A 13314-nucleotide genomic window follows, 5' to 3' on the forward strand; every position below is an offset into this window, starting at 1 on the left:
CTATTCGCTCTCTCTCTCTCTCTCTCTCTCTCTCTCTCTCTCTCTCTCTCTCTCTTTCTCTCTCTCTCTCCTCTCTCTCTCATCACATGTCCACCTAGACCCTGGCCACTCATCGCCGTCCCCTGCCTCAGTGTCCCCACCCTCCGCACCCTAAGTTGCTCCCCAGCGGCCAGCGAGGGGTCGCTGACCAGGCTGGAGATGCGAATCCTGCAGCGCTTCCTCGTGTGCATCCAGCTACTGTGCGTGTGTCGTCTGGGTAAGTGATAGGACCTCCGCGGGGCGGCCGAGCGGGGCTCAGTCCCTGGGACACGGCTGGGGGAGGTTTTCAGAACAGTCGGCAGCACCCTGGAAGTCACCCTGGCCTGGCCTTCTAGATGTCACCCGCGCGGACTGCGCCTCCACCCCCTCAACCGCGAGGCCGCCACCTGCCGGGCCCCCGTACTGTGGCTCGAGTGGTCAGGACACCTGGACCCCCGAGTCTGCCGAGTCAGGGTCCCCTCTTGCGCGCCCTCTCTTCTCCGCGTTGCAAACTGTGGAAACAGCCTTGTAGACCTATATACGAGGATGAGTCGGTGACTGGAAATACAGTCCAGCGGTGGCGAGGGGCTGCGACCGGAACGTTCATTTTTATGCTGCCAGGACTGTGGACCTGTACGGAAAGTACACGAGTCTGTCTTGAATTACACGCACTCGCCTGAAAGATACTGAGCTGAACAAGCACCGACCTGACTTCTCGGTGGTTCTAGTACTTTCAGTTTGGTCACGTTCAAGTCCAGGCAGCCATTTACAAAAAAAAGTTTCAGTCAAATCCCTAGGAGCATTCTGCCCCAGCTTCCAGAGCTGCTGGTGATGGAGACCCAGATTTTCCTCAAAGCCCTCCATACCATAAACGTGTTAGACGCCGTTGTGCTCTGCGGCCAACTGTTTGAATCACCAGTGTGTGTGTGTGTGTGTGTGTGTGTGTGTGTGTGTGTGTGTGTGTTTCTATTTTCTTACTGAAAGCAGCCTTCATGGTGATTAAAGGACTATTTGGAGCCATAAACCTAAAATTTAGGATATATGACCCTACTTTTAACTTTTTAGATTGTTTATAATAAATGATATATTCGGCGTGCATTTCCAGCCAGTGGGTGGTGCTGCTTTTGGAGTCCTGGCCTTTGTAAACAGAAGTCCTTTCTAGTTCTGATGAGAATTGTGTCGCCACTATAGTGATGGCTGTCTGTACCTCACACTGTTTATTCTGTACCTCACTTCAGTCCCTAAGGCTTGATGAAGGTGTTCAGAACTGGTGTGCCGGAGTTCTTGCACACCGCTCACGTGTAAGACAGCAGGACCCCCCCCCCTTCCAGTCCCTTGCCTCTGCTTGACTGCAGGCTTGCAGTTGAATGCGAGTCTGGAAGATCCCCCCAGCATTGGAAGAACTCTTTTAATGCACACCTGTTGAATTTGCATTTCCGCATTCCACTCATAGGCATTTTAGCAACAAAGCCAGGTCCCCTTGATACTTAAACTATTGTTTAAGGAGATCTTGCTGTATTAGGGATGCAAATTACAGTGTCGCTCTGTACTTCAGCAAAACAGATGCCCAAGACTACATTAAGAATGGTTTTAATTAAGAAAAACAACACCAATTGCCACACCGTTCATCTGTTTGAAGTGTAAGGTTTGGGGGTTATTTTGCAGAGTCAGAGTTGTGTGTCATTATTGGCATCTGATCCCAGAGCATGTCATGAGCCCTCCTTGCTCATTAATAGACATTCCCATCAGCGGTCTGTGTCTATTGACAAGCTTGCTCTGAACATTTCGTCTGAACAGAATCCTGAAACACGCAGCCTTTCATGTCTGGCCTCATTCACTCAGCAGAAGGTTTTCAAGGTTTACCTGTGTCATAGGGAGTATCAGCACTTACTGGTTTTTATAACTGAGCTGGATCCCATTATATGCAAATCACACATTTACAAAGTTGATTTTTATTTTTTTTCCTCCATAAGGCATTACCTGTAGCCTGCTTAGGGTTGTATAGATTTTGGCTTATTGGCCACATGCATTTGAAGACATAGAGCATAAGGGGGAAGAACTGAATGCATTGTTCAAGACATTTATAGGCTCATGTCAAGGTATCAAATCTAAGCCTATCCATTGTAACTGAAATATGAGCTTTCTTTCTTTCTTTCTTTCTTTCTTTCTTTCTTTCTTTCTTCCTTCCTTCCTTCCTTCCTTTCTTTCTTTCTTTCTTTCTCATTCTCTCTCCTCTCTTTTATTCCTTTTATCCATCCTTCCTTCCTCTCTTCCTTCTCCCTTCCTCCCTCCCTTCCTTTTTCTTTTCTTTCTAATGACTATTACTGTGAGAAGACTAGGTTTTTATCCCTCGCCATTTTAAAGCAGCCCTTCGCATTGCTACAAATAAGCTCACCTGGGGACACTGGTCAAAGGGATAGATATATTGACCTTCCGGTGGCATCGTGTGCAAAACTGAGGCACATTATCTACAAATGGAAAATTCAGCCTCCCCTTTAATGCCCGTCCATGTATACATCAGTGTTAGGGGATCTTCAGTTGTTGGAGCCATCCAGGTACCGTACCTACCACCATAAAATGTGCTCAGTAAAAGGTTTGCGTACTGACTGAGGGTGTGATGCATGCTGGCAATTCTTAGATCGTTAGACCACTATTCATATTGTTATCCAGGAGAATTCACTAAAGTACTCACTGTTGACAGTTAAGAACATCTCTGTGATCAGGGCAGTATCACTGTCTGAGTCCCATGCGTCCTGATCGTTTGAACCAAGCTATTTGATTTTCCCATACGAAGGTAGGACCGTGAGTCATGGAGGAAACCGAGGGGCTTGAAGAGCCATTAAGGAATCACTTCTTTTCATTCATAAGACCTTAGGGTCTTAGAATTAAGCCAGTCACAGAGCTGCAAGGGCCAACAAATCCTCATGTTTGCACACTCTTGTTAAATAGGTAACAGGTGAGATTCTGAACTTCCTTGTCATGTCTCACTGCTGTGGGGGCCACGTTAAAAATGGGTCCTACCCTAAGGCCCCTGCAACAATTATGACTGCAGTGGTTTCTGGGTGTGGTACCAGGGGCTCCTTCAGTGTTGACTCTCAGTTTGGCCTCTACAGCAAGCCATCTCCCTCCAAATAATAACTAGTCACCATTCAGGAAATTTATTACTTTTGATTAGCATGATAACACTTTCTTGTACATGGGATTTCGCACCCTCCTCGCCACTGCCACCTTCAGAGCGGGGCTGCTCTCAAGAGAGAAGTTTGCAGAAGAAATTACCTTATCCAATGAATCATTTCTACACTGGAAATGAAGGGTCTCACTAACATTGTATATTGGGAGAATTTTGCTTCTGGGAAACAATTTTCTTCTGGAAGCAAGATCTGTTTCCCCCCTCCTCCCACTTCAGGGAGGTCTGAGTGGGCCTGTCCTGGGAGTTCAATTTGAGTACCTGTTTGCTAATGTCTGTCTCAGATTGTGTCTGGAAATGGCTCCGCCAGCCAAGACCACAGCACCTAAAGGAAGTAGTTGGTGCTTTAGATCCACTTACCACCGACTTGAGCATCCTTCTGGTACCATTCCTGTGAATGTCTACCCATCTTCTCGTTTCCTTCTCCTTCTGATATAAATTATGGATGAGACAACATAGATACAGAGAAGTCAAATGACTTTCCTGGCATCGCACAGCCTAGTTAGTCTTTGTTTCTTCCAAACCAGACACTTCCTTTTCTGTGGTTTGTTTTTGTGTCTTTTGTTTATTCGTTTTGCTTTAGACCCGGTCTCCTGTAGCAGGCTGGCCCTAAAAATCTCTGTGTAGCCAAGGATGGCCTTGAACTCCTGATCGTCCTGCCTCCACATTCTCTAAGATCTGATGTAGGAGGCATGTGCCACCATGCCTTGATGATGCCTTTTGTGTTCACTCCGGAAGTGTATTTTCCCGTTGAGAATTTACAGACTCGAGTCCTGGAATGGGATGTAGCATTTCGGTCCTGTTTGCTTTCCTGCAAATGCCCCTGGTGACTTTCCTTGTACATTTCCATGTTGCATTTATTTCCCTTTTAAAAAATGAAGCACAGTCTGTCATATTTAGGCGACCTCAATGTAATCTTGAGTACTGTGGCAAATCCCTACTGTCCGTAATGAAGGTAGCCCCACCTGGGCTACTGTTTCCCTTTCTTTGCTGTTGTCTGCTGCACATAAAGAACCCAGCATGGCTGAAGCGATCTTGACACCTGTGCCCTCCACCCACACGTTCTGATTCAACCCCACACCAAAGACCTTTAAATCTTATTTTTAAGCCATTCATGATGGTTGATGCCTATAATCCTAGCACTTGAGAGGCTGAGGCTGGAGGTTCCTGTGAGTTCATGACCAACCTGGGCTACATAGTGAGCCTTAGACCAACAGCCTCTTCTACAGAGTAAAATCTGTCTCAAAAACAAGAGCCAATAAATAAATCAATACCACCCCCCAAGAACCACATCCTAACTTTTATGATTTTTTTACTTCATTGACAGATAGTTGAGAGTAACTGTCTTTTCCAGCAATCTGTGAATGTGTTAAATGTGTTAGTTGTCAAATATTTTAAAATGCTTCCACTCACTCTTTAATGCTAATGGCGAGAGCCAATTTAAGTAAGATACATGTATGCATGTATCTGAAATCATTAGAATTATCTGGAGTGTTAATACATGGCTTGTGTAATGGAAACCAATTTTTATCTATATCTGCAATTCTTCTGATATAGGTATTACACACATTAGGCGTTAAAGGGAAATATTTTATGCTGTTGCACATTCCTAAAAAATAATTCAGTTTTTAAATTATGCTGCTTAGTACCATGGCCACTAGGCGTATGTGATTGATTCATAGTCTATCAAAGTGAAATCACTCACTTCCTTTGCTCACACTAACCGTAACTACTGAAGTGCATCCTAGTCATCTGTGTGTGTGACTACAATGTAGGGCAATTTCAGCGCATTTCCATCACTCAGGAAATCTACTGATTGGGAGACGATGGTGCAGATGGCAAAGTACATACCTTGTAAGCATGAGGACTGGAATTCAGAGCCCACAGTGAAGCCACGTGTGATGGTTTCTGGTTGAAGTTCCAGTGGAGAAGACTGAATAACATAGCCGTGTCTGTGGAGCCTACTGTCCCAACAGTCCCGCCTACTAGACAAAGCTCTAGGCCAATGGCAGACCATCTCACACAAAAGTGGGTCACACCTGAGGAATGACACCTGAGGTTATCCTGTGACCTCTGCATATGTACACGCACATATGCATGTGTGCACCTGTGCACACATATAAGGAAAATTCACCAAACACTGTTTTATGACAATAATAAAAAATCATAGAGAGCAATAATTAAAATTAAAAAGCAATCATTAAAATTATTTGAACTGCTGATACATGGTGGTTGTTTCTGGACTGTGTTCTGTCAACTTACAAAGATCCTGAAACATGATGGTGGTTATGTGTAATGGGTAAAGAAGGGTTAACAGTCTCTTTGTGGCCTTTATAAGCTGAAATCCACGGCTGGTGATTTATGTGTGAGTTATCTGTCTCTTACTATATTTTCTAATCTGTTTTTACCATATACTGTATTTTCTGGCAGGACATCTGTCTTCTCCACTAGACCAGCTCTTAAGGGCAAAGACTGTATTGTAGTTTTCATTAGCTTCTTAGACCTGGCACCTTGAGGACATGCCTATTAAGTCCTTCAATGTTCAAGGCCTTAGGGTTAGCTCTCTATTATTAAGATCTGCCATTTTTTGTTAGTCTCTCTTTGCTTCTGATTCTCAGTCAAGACTTTGGTCAGCATTACCTTGGTCTGTTCACCATTAATGCCTCTTCAGGCACCAGACCCTCGTTTTCAGTGATTTTCTCAGATATATTTCTGAGGATCACCTAGATCCACACAGTCTATTATCTATGCATAAAAAGCAAAGTGCCCATGCTTAATATTGCATGGACGGTTGCCATGGTAGCCATAAGTGAGCATTTAGCTGTTGATGAGTTGATGTGCGTGAACCTGGCTATATCTCAGAGTTCAGGGTGAATGTGCTTCTCTGTGTGTATGCTGTTCATGTGTTAGAGATGAGAGGATGTCGGGATGTGGTCAGTAATAAGAAACAAAAGATCTTCTCCATAGAGACTCTGCTTCCCATCAGCCCAAAGCCATGGGATTGGATAAATTTCATCAGAATGACCATGAGAGGTTGGTGGCCCAAGACAGTTCTGAAAATAACACAACAGCCAGAGTGAGGAAGATGGGGAGTACCGTGGTATCTCACGATACACATTTCTTAGAGTTCTTCTACCATTTGATTAATCATAAAGGTGAAGTACAGGGCATAGTTTATTCTTACACTTAGCATGTATGCAGCATTTTTAAAAATGGAACTGAATTCAAATGGGTGGGGATTGGGACAGGTGAGATATTGCTAGCTGTGAAGAGGTGAAGAGCAGAAGTTAAGAGATTTGCTCTTTTATGATGGTTGTCTTCCAGATGTTCTTCTCGATATTCTCCTCCCTCCCTTTTTACGTTTTTGATGTTATTTCCTCTTTTATCATTACTTCCTTTGAGCACCGATTTATGTAATCAAGCAAACTTGGCACATTTCCTCCCCACCTTGATGAAGAGTTGGATAGGGATGAAACTGATGGTGTTTGATGTTATTAGTAAACGAATTTTTACTTTGCTAATATAATTTGGAAAGCATAGTGGTTAGCATAATTTTAAAAGGATGGGTTAACAGATGCTTCTGCTGAAAATTCCGATGGTTAAAATAGGTTCTATTGTCTTTTATTTCTTCTGATATTTGCTCACAGATATTAAAGTAAACAATTATTCAGGGTCTCGGTTGATGTGAACTTGCTGCTCTGATTCATTAAGTGTGAGTCTTTTCGTGTGTTTGTTCATAAGGCATAAATTTTATGAATTTCTTTGGAAATACTTTCTTCATATTTTTGGAAAGAATAATTTATTTATGATTTGGAAAGAAGGAGGTTGGATTAAAGTATTTATGAGTCACTAGGCTACAGGTAGCTTTTCCCTCATAGAGAATCATTCCATCTGTCTCTCTCTGCCTTCCTCTAAGCATGGGTCTTACTACTAGACCTTTCTCAAACTGACTAACTCAGTATCTTGAATAGGAATACATAGAAAAAATGACCCTTTTAAAAAGTGACCCTTTGAAGCAGATATCATGGCTCCCAAATCCTGACCACATCCTTTGAAACGCTGGACAGATATAAATAACCTTCCTGAGGTGCTCTGGGTTTTCAATCACATCATCAGTCGATTAAAACTGATTTCTATAACTATATTGCCATCCACATTCATCTACAAGTTTTCTTGAAGAGGACATGTAAAGGTGTCACTTGTGACACAGAGTTGTGCAGAGTCAAGAGCTGCTCACAGGAGCCATCGGCATGGCCTTGAGGAACACATAGGCTATCACCATCAGGTTTGTTTCTCTGAAAAAGTGATCATAGACCTTGACTGAGGTCATGAGTTTCCAATCCTGGCCACACTTTAGACATGGCAGGTGTTATTGTGTGCTTCCCCCACAAATTCCATGTCGAACCCCTATCAGGGTGCTAGTACTTAGAAATGAGACTTCTTTTTTTTAAATTTATTTATTTATTAAAGATCTCCATCTCTTCCTCGCCACCGTCTCCCATTTCCCTCCCCCTCCCCCAATCAAGTCCCCCTCTCTCCTCAGCCCGAAGAGCAATCAGGGTTCCCTGCCCTGTAGGAAGTCCAAGGAACCCCCACCTCCATCCATTTCTAGTAAGGTGAGCATCCAAGCTGCCTAGGCTCCCACAAAGCCATTACGTGCAGTAGGATCAGAGACCCATTACCATTGTTCTTGAGTTCCCAGGAGTCCCCATTATCCGCTATGTTCAGCGAGTCAGACCTCATCCCAGGCCTTTTCAGACCCAGGCCAGCTGGCCTTGGCGAGTTCCCACTAGAACATCCCCATTGTCTCCGTGTGATCCTGAGTGAGGTAATCCAGACCCAAAAAGAGGAGCATGGGATGTACTCACTCATATTTGGTTTCTAGCCATAAACAAAGGACATTGAGCCTATAGTTAGTGATCCTAGAGAAGCTAAATAAGGAGAACCCAAAGAAAAACATATAGGCATCCTCCTGAATGTTGACCTTCATCAGGCGATGAAAGGAGACGGAGACCCATGTTGGAGCACTGGACAGAAATCTCAAGGTCCAAGTCAGGAGCAGAAGGAGAGAGAGCATGAGCAAGGAACTCAGGACTGCAAGGGGTGAGTTCCCACACATGGAGAAATGAGACTTCTAAAGGATAAATAGGTCATGAGGTTCAAGCTGTCATAAAAGAAATTAATGCCTCAGAGAAAAAAAAGACAAGAGCTGTGTCTTTTCCCATCCCATAAAAACCCAGCAAGGAGCCAACCATTTGAAAGCCACAGAGAACTTCCATCAGAATCAAATCTCTTGACCCCTTGATATTGGACTTTCTAGCCTCAAAACCTGTAAGAAACAAATGCCTGTTGTTTTAGCCACTCGGTCTAAAGATTTTGCTGTGGTTCTCGGGCTAGCCAATGCACACAAATAAGGTCTAGCTAAGCATGGTATAGTGTCTCAGTGTTGTGATGAAGAGTGGGTGTTTTCTTAAAACCCTTCAGGTGACTGGAGGACACAGTCAGGGTTTGAAAACCACAGATCTAGGCCAACCTCATGATACTACTAATCTTAGTTCATTTTCCTTCAGGTGGCGACACTGGCAGGCTGTGTGCCTTGCTAAAACAAAGCCAGTTCCATGGGACAAAGGCCTTGGAAAATGGCCCGTCCTTTTTTCCCTTTCTTAAGGTGGCTTCAGTTTCAGAGTAATCCTAGAAGAGGAGCACAGACTACAGTTGCTGACCTCAGAGTCTGCGTGCATGTCAGACTTCAGGAGGGCAAGAGTCTTGGGGCTGTTCCAAAGAGTCAAGTCTATCAGCAGCTAGGAAGACAAATGAACCAGCTTCAGAGATAAGAGTCTCAAGTACCGTTTGTCCAGACCCAAGCATTTATTATCTTTCCATTTTTCCAATGATGCATATTCTTGGTGGTACCTAATGTTGTTCTCTTATGAAAATTTCAGTAGAACTAGTTAGTGTTTTCTACTAATTAATAAAAGATTTTGCTATATTTACCATCTATTTTATGCTTTCTCAAAGCTAAAAATTTATCAATGTATAAATTATGGATGATAAAATTCATAAAGAAAATATCAATTATTTATTATGTCCTGGCTCTTTGGGTTTTACTGTGTTTGAAAAGCCTTAATAACACATACTTAAAAGCTAATGATGGACTTTTCTGGGTTGTCAGCTTACCTCTTCAGTACACTAATGCTCAGTAATGATAACCTAAGCACAAATTGATGCTGTAGGTCTTGATTGAGAATCTTCTTTGAGATAAATATTTCTCTAGAGAGGATATATACCTACTGCTGGTTAATTAAAACCTCCCAATATATAAGTAGTTTACTAGCATCGAAAACTTTCCAGACGGATTGGGTGGGGATATATGTAGCTTTAACTCATATCTGGAAGACAGCTGTTTTTCGACCATGCAGGAGGATGGGTAGGAAGACTTGAATGGTCAGTATAGGAGCAAAAGGCATAAGGGCCAACAAAGACATCCACAGAAGCATAGAGGAGAGTCAGAGTTTGGTATTTGGAGAGGGGGAATGAGTAGGTGGATGTATAGTAAGAAAAATGCTCAAATAGTAGGGCAGATTGCCATCAGCTGCTTGAACTGATGGGAACGTTGTAACTGACAGAGGATGAATATGAGGTTTTGAGGAGCAAAACTGCTTGAGGAAATCTGTAGTTTTAAAATCAGACTCTAAATCTCTTTTTACTATAACTGCTATATTTGTGTGCACATATAATAGGGAGATAGATAGATGGATAGATGATAGATAGATAGATAGATAGATAGATAGATAGATAGATAGATAGATAGATAGATAGATGATAGATAGATTTGTGTGAGAGCTATAGCAAGAGTAAGAGAAAGAAGAGCTTTACTTGCATCTGGTTATGCTTGCCTTTGTGGACATGTGTGGAAGCTAGAGGTTGATGTGAGCATGTTTTCTCCAATTACTTTTCCGTCTTGTGTTTTTTTTATATTTATTTATTTATTATGTATACAATATTCTGTGTGTATGCCTGCAGGCCAGAAGAGGGCACCAGACCTCATTACAGATGGTTGTGAGCCACCATGTGGTTGCTGGGAATTGAACTCAGGACCTTTGGAAGAGCAGGCAATGCTCTTAACCCCTGAGCCATCTCTCCAGCCCCCGTGTTGTGTTTTGAGACCAGGTTTTTCACTGAACCTAGAGCTTACCATTTTGGTTATACTGGTTGATCATCAAATCTTAGAGACCCCACCAGCCTCCATCTCTCGGTGCTGGGGTTATATGCATACATCCCACACACCTGGCTTTTATGTAGATGTTGGGGTTTTAAAAATCAGATCCTGATGTTCATGCTGCAGGCACCGTATCTACCCATTTCCCCAGCCCAGGTCTATAGATTATGGGACAACACAGGTATCAGAGGAAGGTGACAGGAGCAGAATAATACAGGGCACCAGGCTGTTTCAGTGCTGTTACTGTGGAAATTTGCTGGATGATTCCAAGTGTGCGAGTGTGATAGCACCACACTATGCTCATGCACGACTTTAAATCCTAGCAAGCACTTTCAGATACATCACTTCATGTGATTTTAGTAAAATTGGAGTATTTGATAGGATGTGATCCCATTATGCGAGAACAAGACATTGGTCATTCTCAAGGGAGTGTCCAACCTGGGAAGGTGAAGATGTAGCAAGGAACTTAAGAGTGTTAGAGAAATATCCAAGAAGGGAAAGTATAGGCAGCAAACATGTACAGTTCTAAAAGGGCCGATGACTTGGAAACAAAGGGAAAGAAAGTGTGGGTGGCAGCGTGAGCTTTCTTATTGATTGAAGAATAAGACTAAGCCTGTTAAAATGAGCCCCAGGCATTGAAGGGAGCCATTCCTCCAAACTGATTGGGGCAGCAAGCAGAGTTAGTGATGCTGCTTATGGAGAAACTTGACGAAAACAAAATGTCTTTTGAAGGATGAAAGGACCTGAGCAGATTGGTAGCATCGGGTTCACCTGCAGTGCCCACCTGGACACGGTTCACTTCATTGTCTTTGGAACGCCCACGTGGTGTGTTTCCTTTTCACAGTGAGCGCACACACACACTCCTGTAGCTGCAACCAGCAGGCTACGGGTACCGGGGCTTTCTTAATTATCCATGAGTTCATCTGAACTGAAGTATATCATAGTCATCTCTCATAAACTAGTGTCTCTGGAAATTGCTCACAATGGGGGCTTCCCATTAAAAACATTGTGACAGGAAACAATTGAAGCAATAGTCTTCCATGAGTTTGCTTTGAAGTTTATTTTTGAGAGGGAGATAAGAAGAGAGAGGGAGAGGAAGGAAAGGAGGGAGAGGAGGAGGGAGGGAGGGAGGGAGAGGAAGAGAGAAAGAGAGAGAGCATGAGCACCACACCAGCTCCTTAATGTGTGTATGGGTTTTTACTTGCCATGGTAGCATTTTTGCCAACCACTTTCTTTAAGATTTAGTTTCTTTCTTTCTTTCTTTCTTTCTTTCTTTCTTTCTTTCTTTCTTTTCTTTTCTTTTTTTTTTTTGTGGTTATTTGCTGCCGGGTGATCCAGTCTGACTGTTCCACAAGCTTCTAGGAAGCTTCTTGTTCTTATCTTGTTCTAAGAGTTCTAGGAATATAGATGTGTTATTTGTGTTATCATGTATTAACATGCCTAGTCTTTTCATAGACCCTGGGGGTTCAAGCTCAAGTCTTCATACTTGCACATCAAGGTTGATGTGCTGTGAATTGATGAACAAAAGAATTTTATTACTTACTATCTGTCTCTTTAAGATAAATTTATGATATACAAAGTAGTAAACTGAGAAATCATGTAGCTTAGGAAAGGAAGAAAGTAGTTACAAAACAAAAATATATGTCTATTTTTCCATATGTAATGGAAATATAAGCACAATTTTCTGTATGTGATTAAAAATACAGTATATTGTACTATATAGAATTTGATAGCAAGGTTAAGGTATATTAAAAATGGTGGACTGTATGTAAAATATGTTTGGTTGTGGTCAGTTTTTGCTTGATGACTTCTGTAATAGGAAAGTAGTACATAATATTAATATATACACAGTTAGGCTAGTATATTATAAATTTATAGTTACATAGACTTATATACTCATGCATAAATTAATGAGAATTTATAAATACATTTATGTGAATAGGCATAAACATACATGTGTATGTTTCTTGTTGCTAAAAATGGAAATACCTTTCTTAAGTATTAAAACAGTATCTCTTTTGCAAAAACTATTCAGATTAATTCTAGGACACTTATTGATTTTTTAAAAGATTTATTTATTTATTATGTATACAATATTCCTCCCATGTACACCTGCACACCAGAAGGGGACACCAGATCTCATTACAGATGGCTGTGAGCCACTATGTGGTTGCTGGGGAATTGAACTCAGGACCTCTGGAAGAGCAGTCAGCTCTCTTAACCGCTGAGTCATCTCACCAGCCCCCCCAAAAGATTTATCTTTATTATTTTTATTTATATGTTGGCACATGTATCTGTGTGAAATTATGCCTCTTACATTGAGGACTATATTTTATGCCTATGGAAACCAGAGGGTAGTGTCCAGTTTTCTGGGGCTAGGTCGAGCTATAGGCAGTTGTGAGCTGCCTGAGGCAGACCCTCTGAAAGAGCAGCAAGCATTCTCAACTGCTGAACAGTCTCTCCAGCCCTAGCTTTGACATTTCTGAGTCTGACTTTCTTTCTGGACCCAAGAAGAAAGACAAGAAAGACGCCCACTGCTCCCTGTGACCCGAGTCAGTGCCATGCTCTCCACAGGAGCTGGGCCCAGTTGGATAAGTGACACTTAGCTCAGCGGGTGCTTCCAGGAGTTACTGTGCGCTCAGCACTACACCTGGGCTTGAATCGACATTTTCCATCCTGGAGGGGGTAAATCTCTTTATAGATACAAAATACAACCTGGTGCAATAAGGTCATCAAAAGGAGAGAAAATAAAAACGTGAAAACACTTTCGAAAAGTCACATGAGTGGGAGCAGCCCTTCTTTCTTCCTTTTGAATGATAACAGTTTGTTGTTTCCTTTCATAAACATAAGCCTCTGTGTGTCCTCTGGTTTTTTTTTGTTTTTTTTTTTT

General features: G+C 42.3%; 1 protein-coding gene across 4 annotated transcripts in view; it reads left to right on the plus strand.

Annotated features, from left to right (window-relative positions):
* The first annotated feature begins 21 nt into the window (after positions 1–21).
* Positions 22–13314, plus strand: part of Ptprz1 (protein tyrosine phosphatase, receptor type Z1) — a 184928-nt gene continuing 171635 nt past the window's right edge. For all 4 annotated transcript variants that reach the window (XM_005363773.3, XM_005363774.3, XM_005363775.3 and 1 more), the window contains exon 1: positions 22–256. In XM_005363773.3, coding sequence (XP_005363830.1) covers positions 199–256 — 58 coding nt within the window. In that variant the 5' untranslated portion in view covers positions 22–198. The remainder of the gene's footprint in view (positions 257–13314) is intronic.

Source organism: Microtus ochrogaster, linkage group LG10 (genome assembly GCF_000317375.1).
Source record: "Microtus ochrogaster isolate Prairie Vole_2 linkage group LG10, MicOch1.0, whole genome shotgun sequence".
Lineage (NCBI taxonomy): Eukaryota > Metazoa > Chordata > Mammalia > Rodentia > Cricetidae > Microtus > Microtus ochrogaster.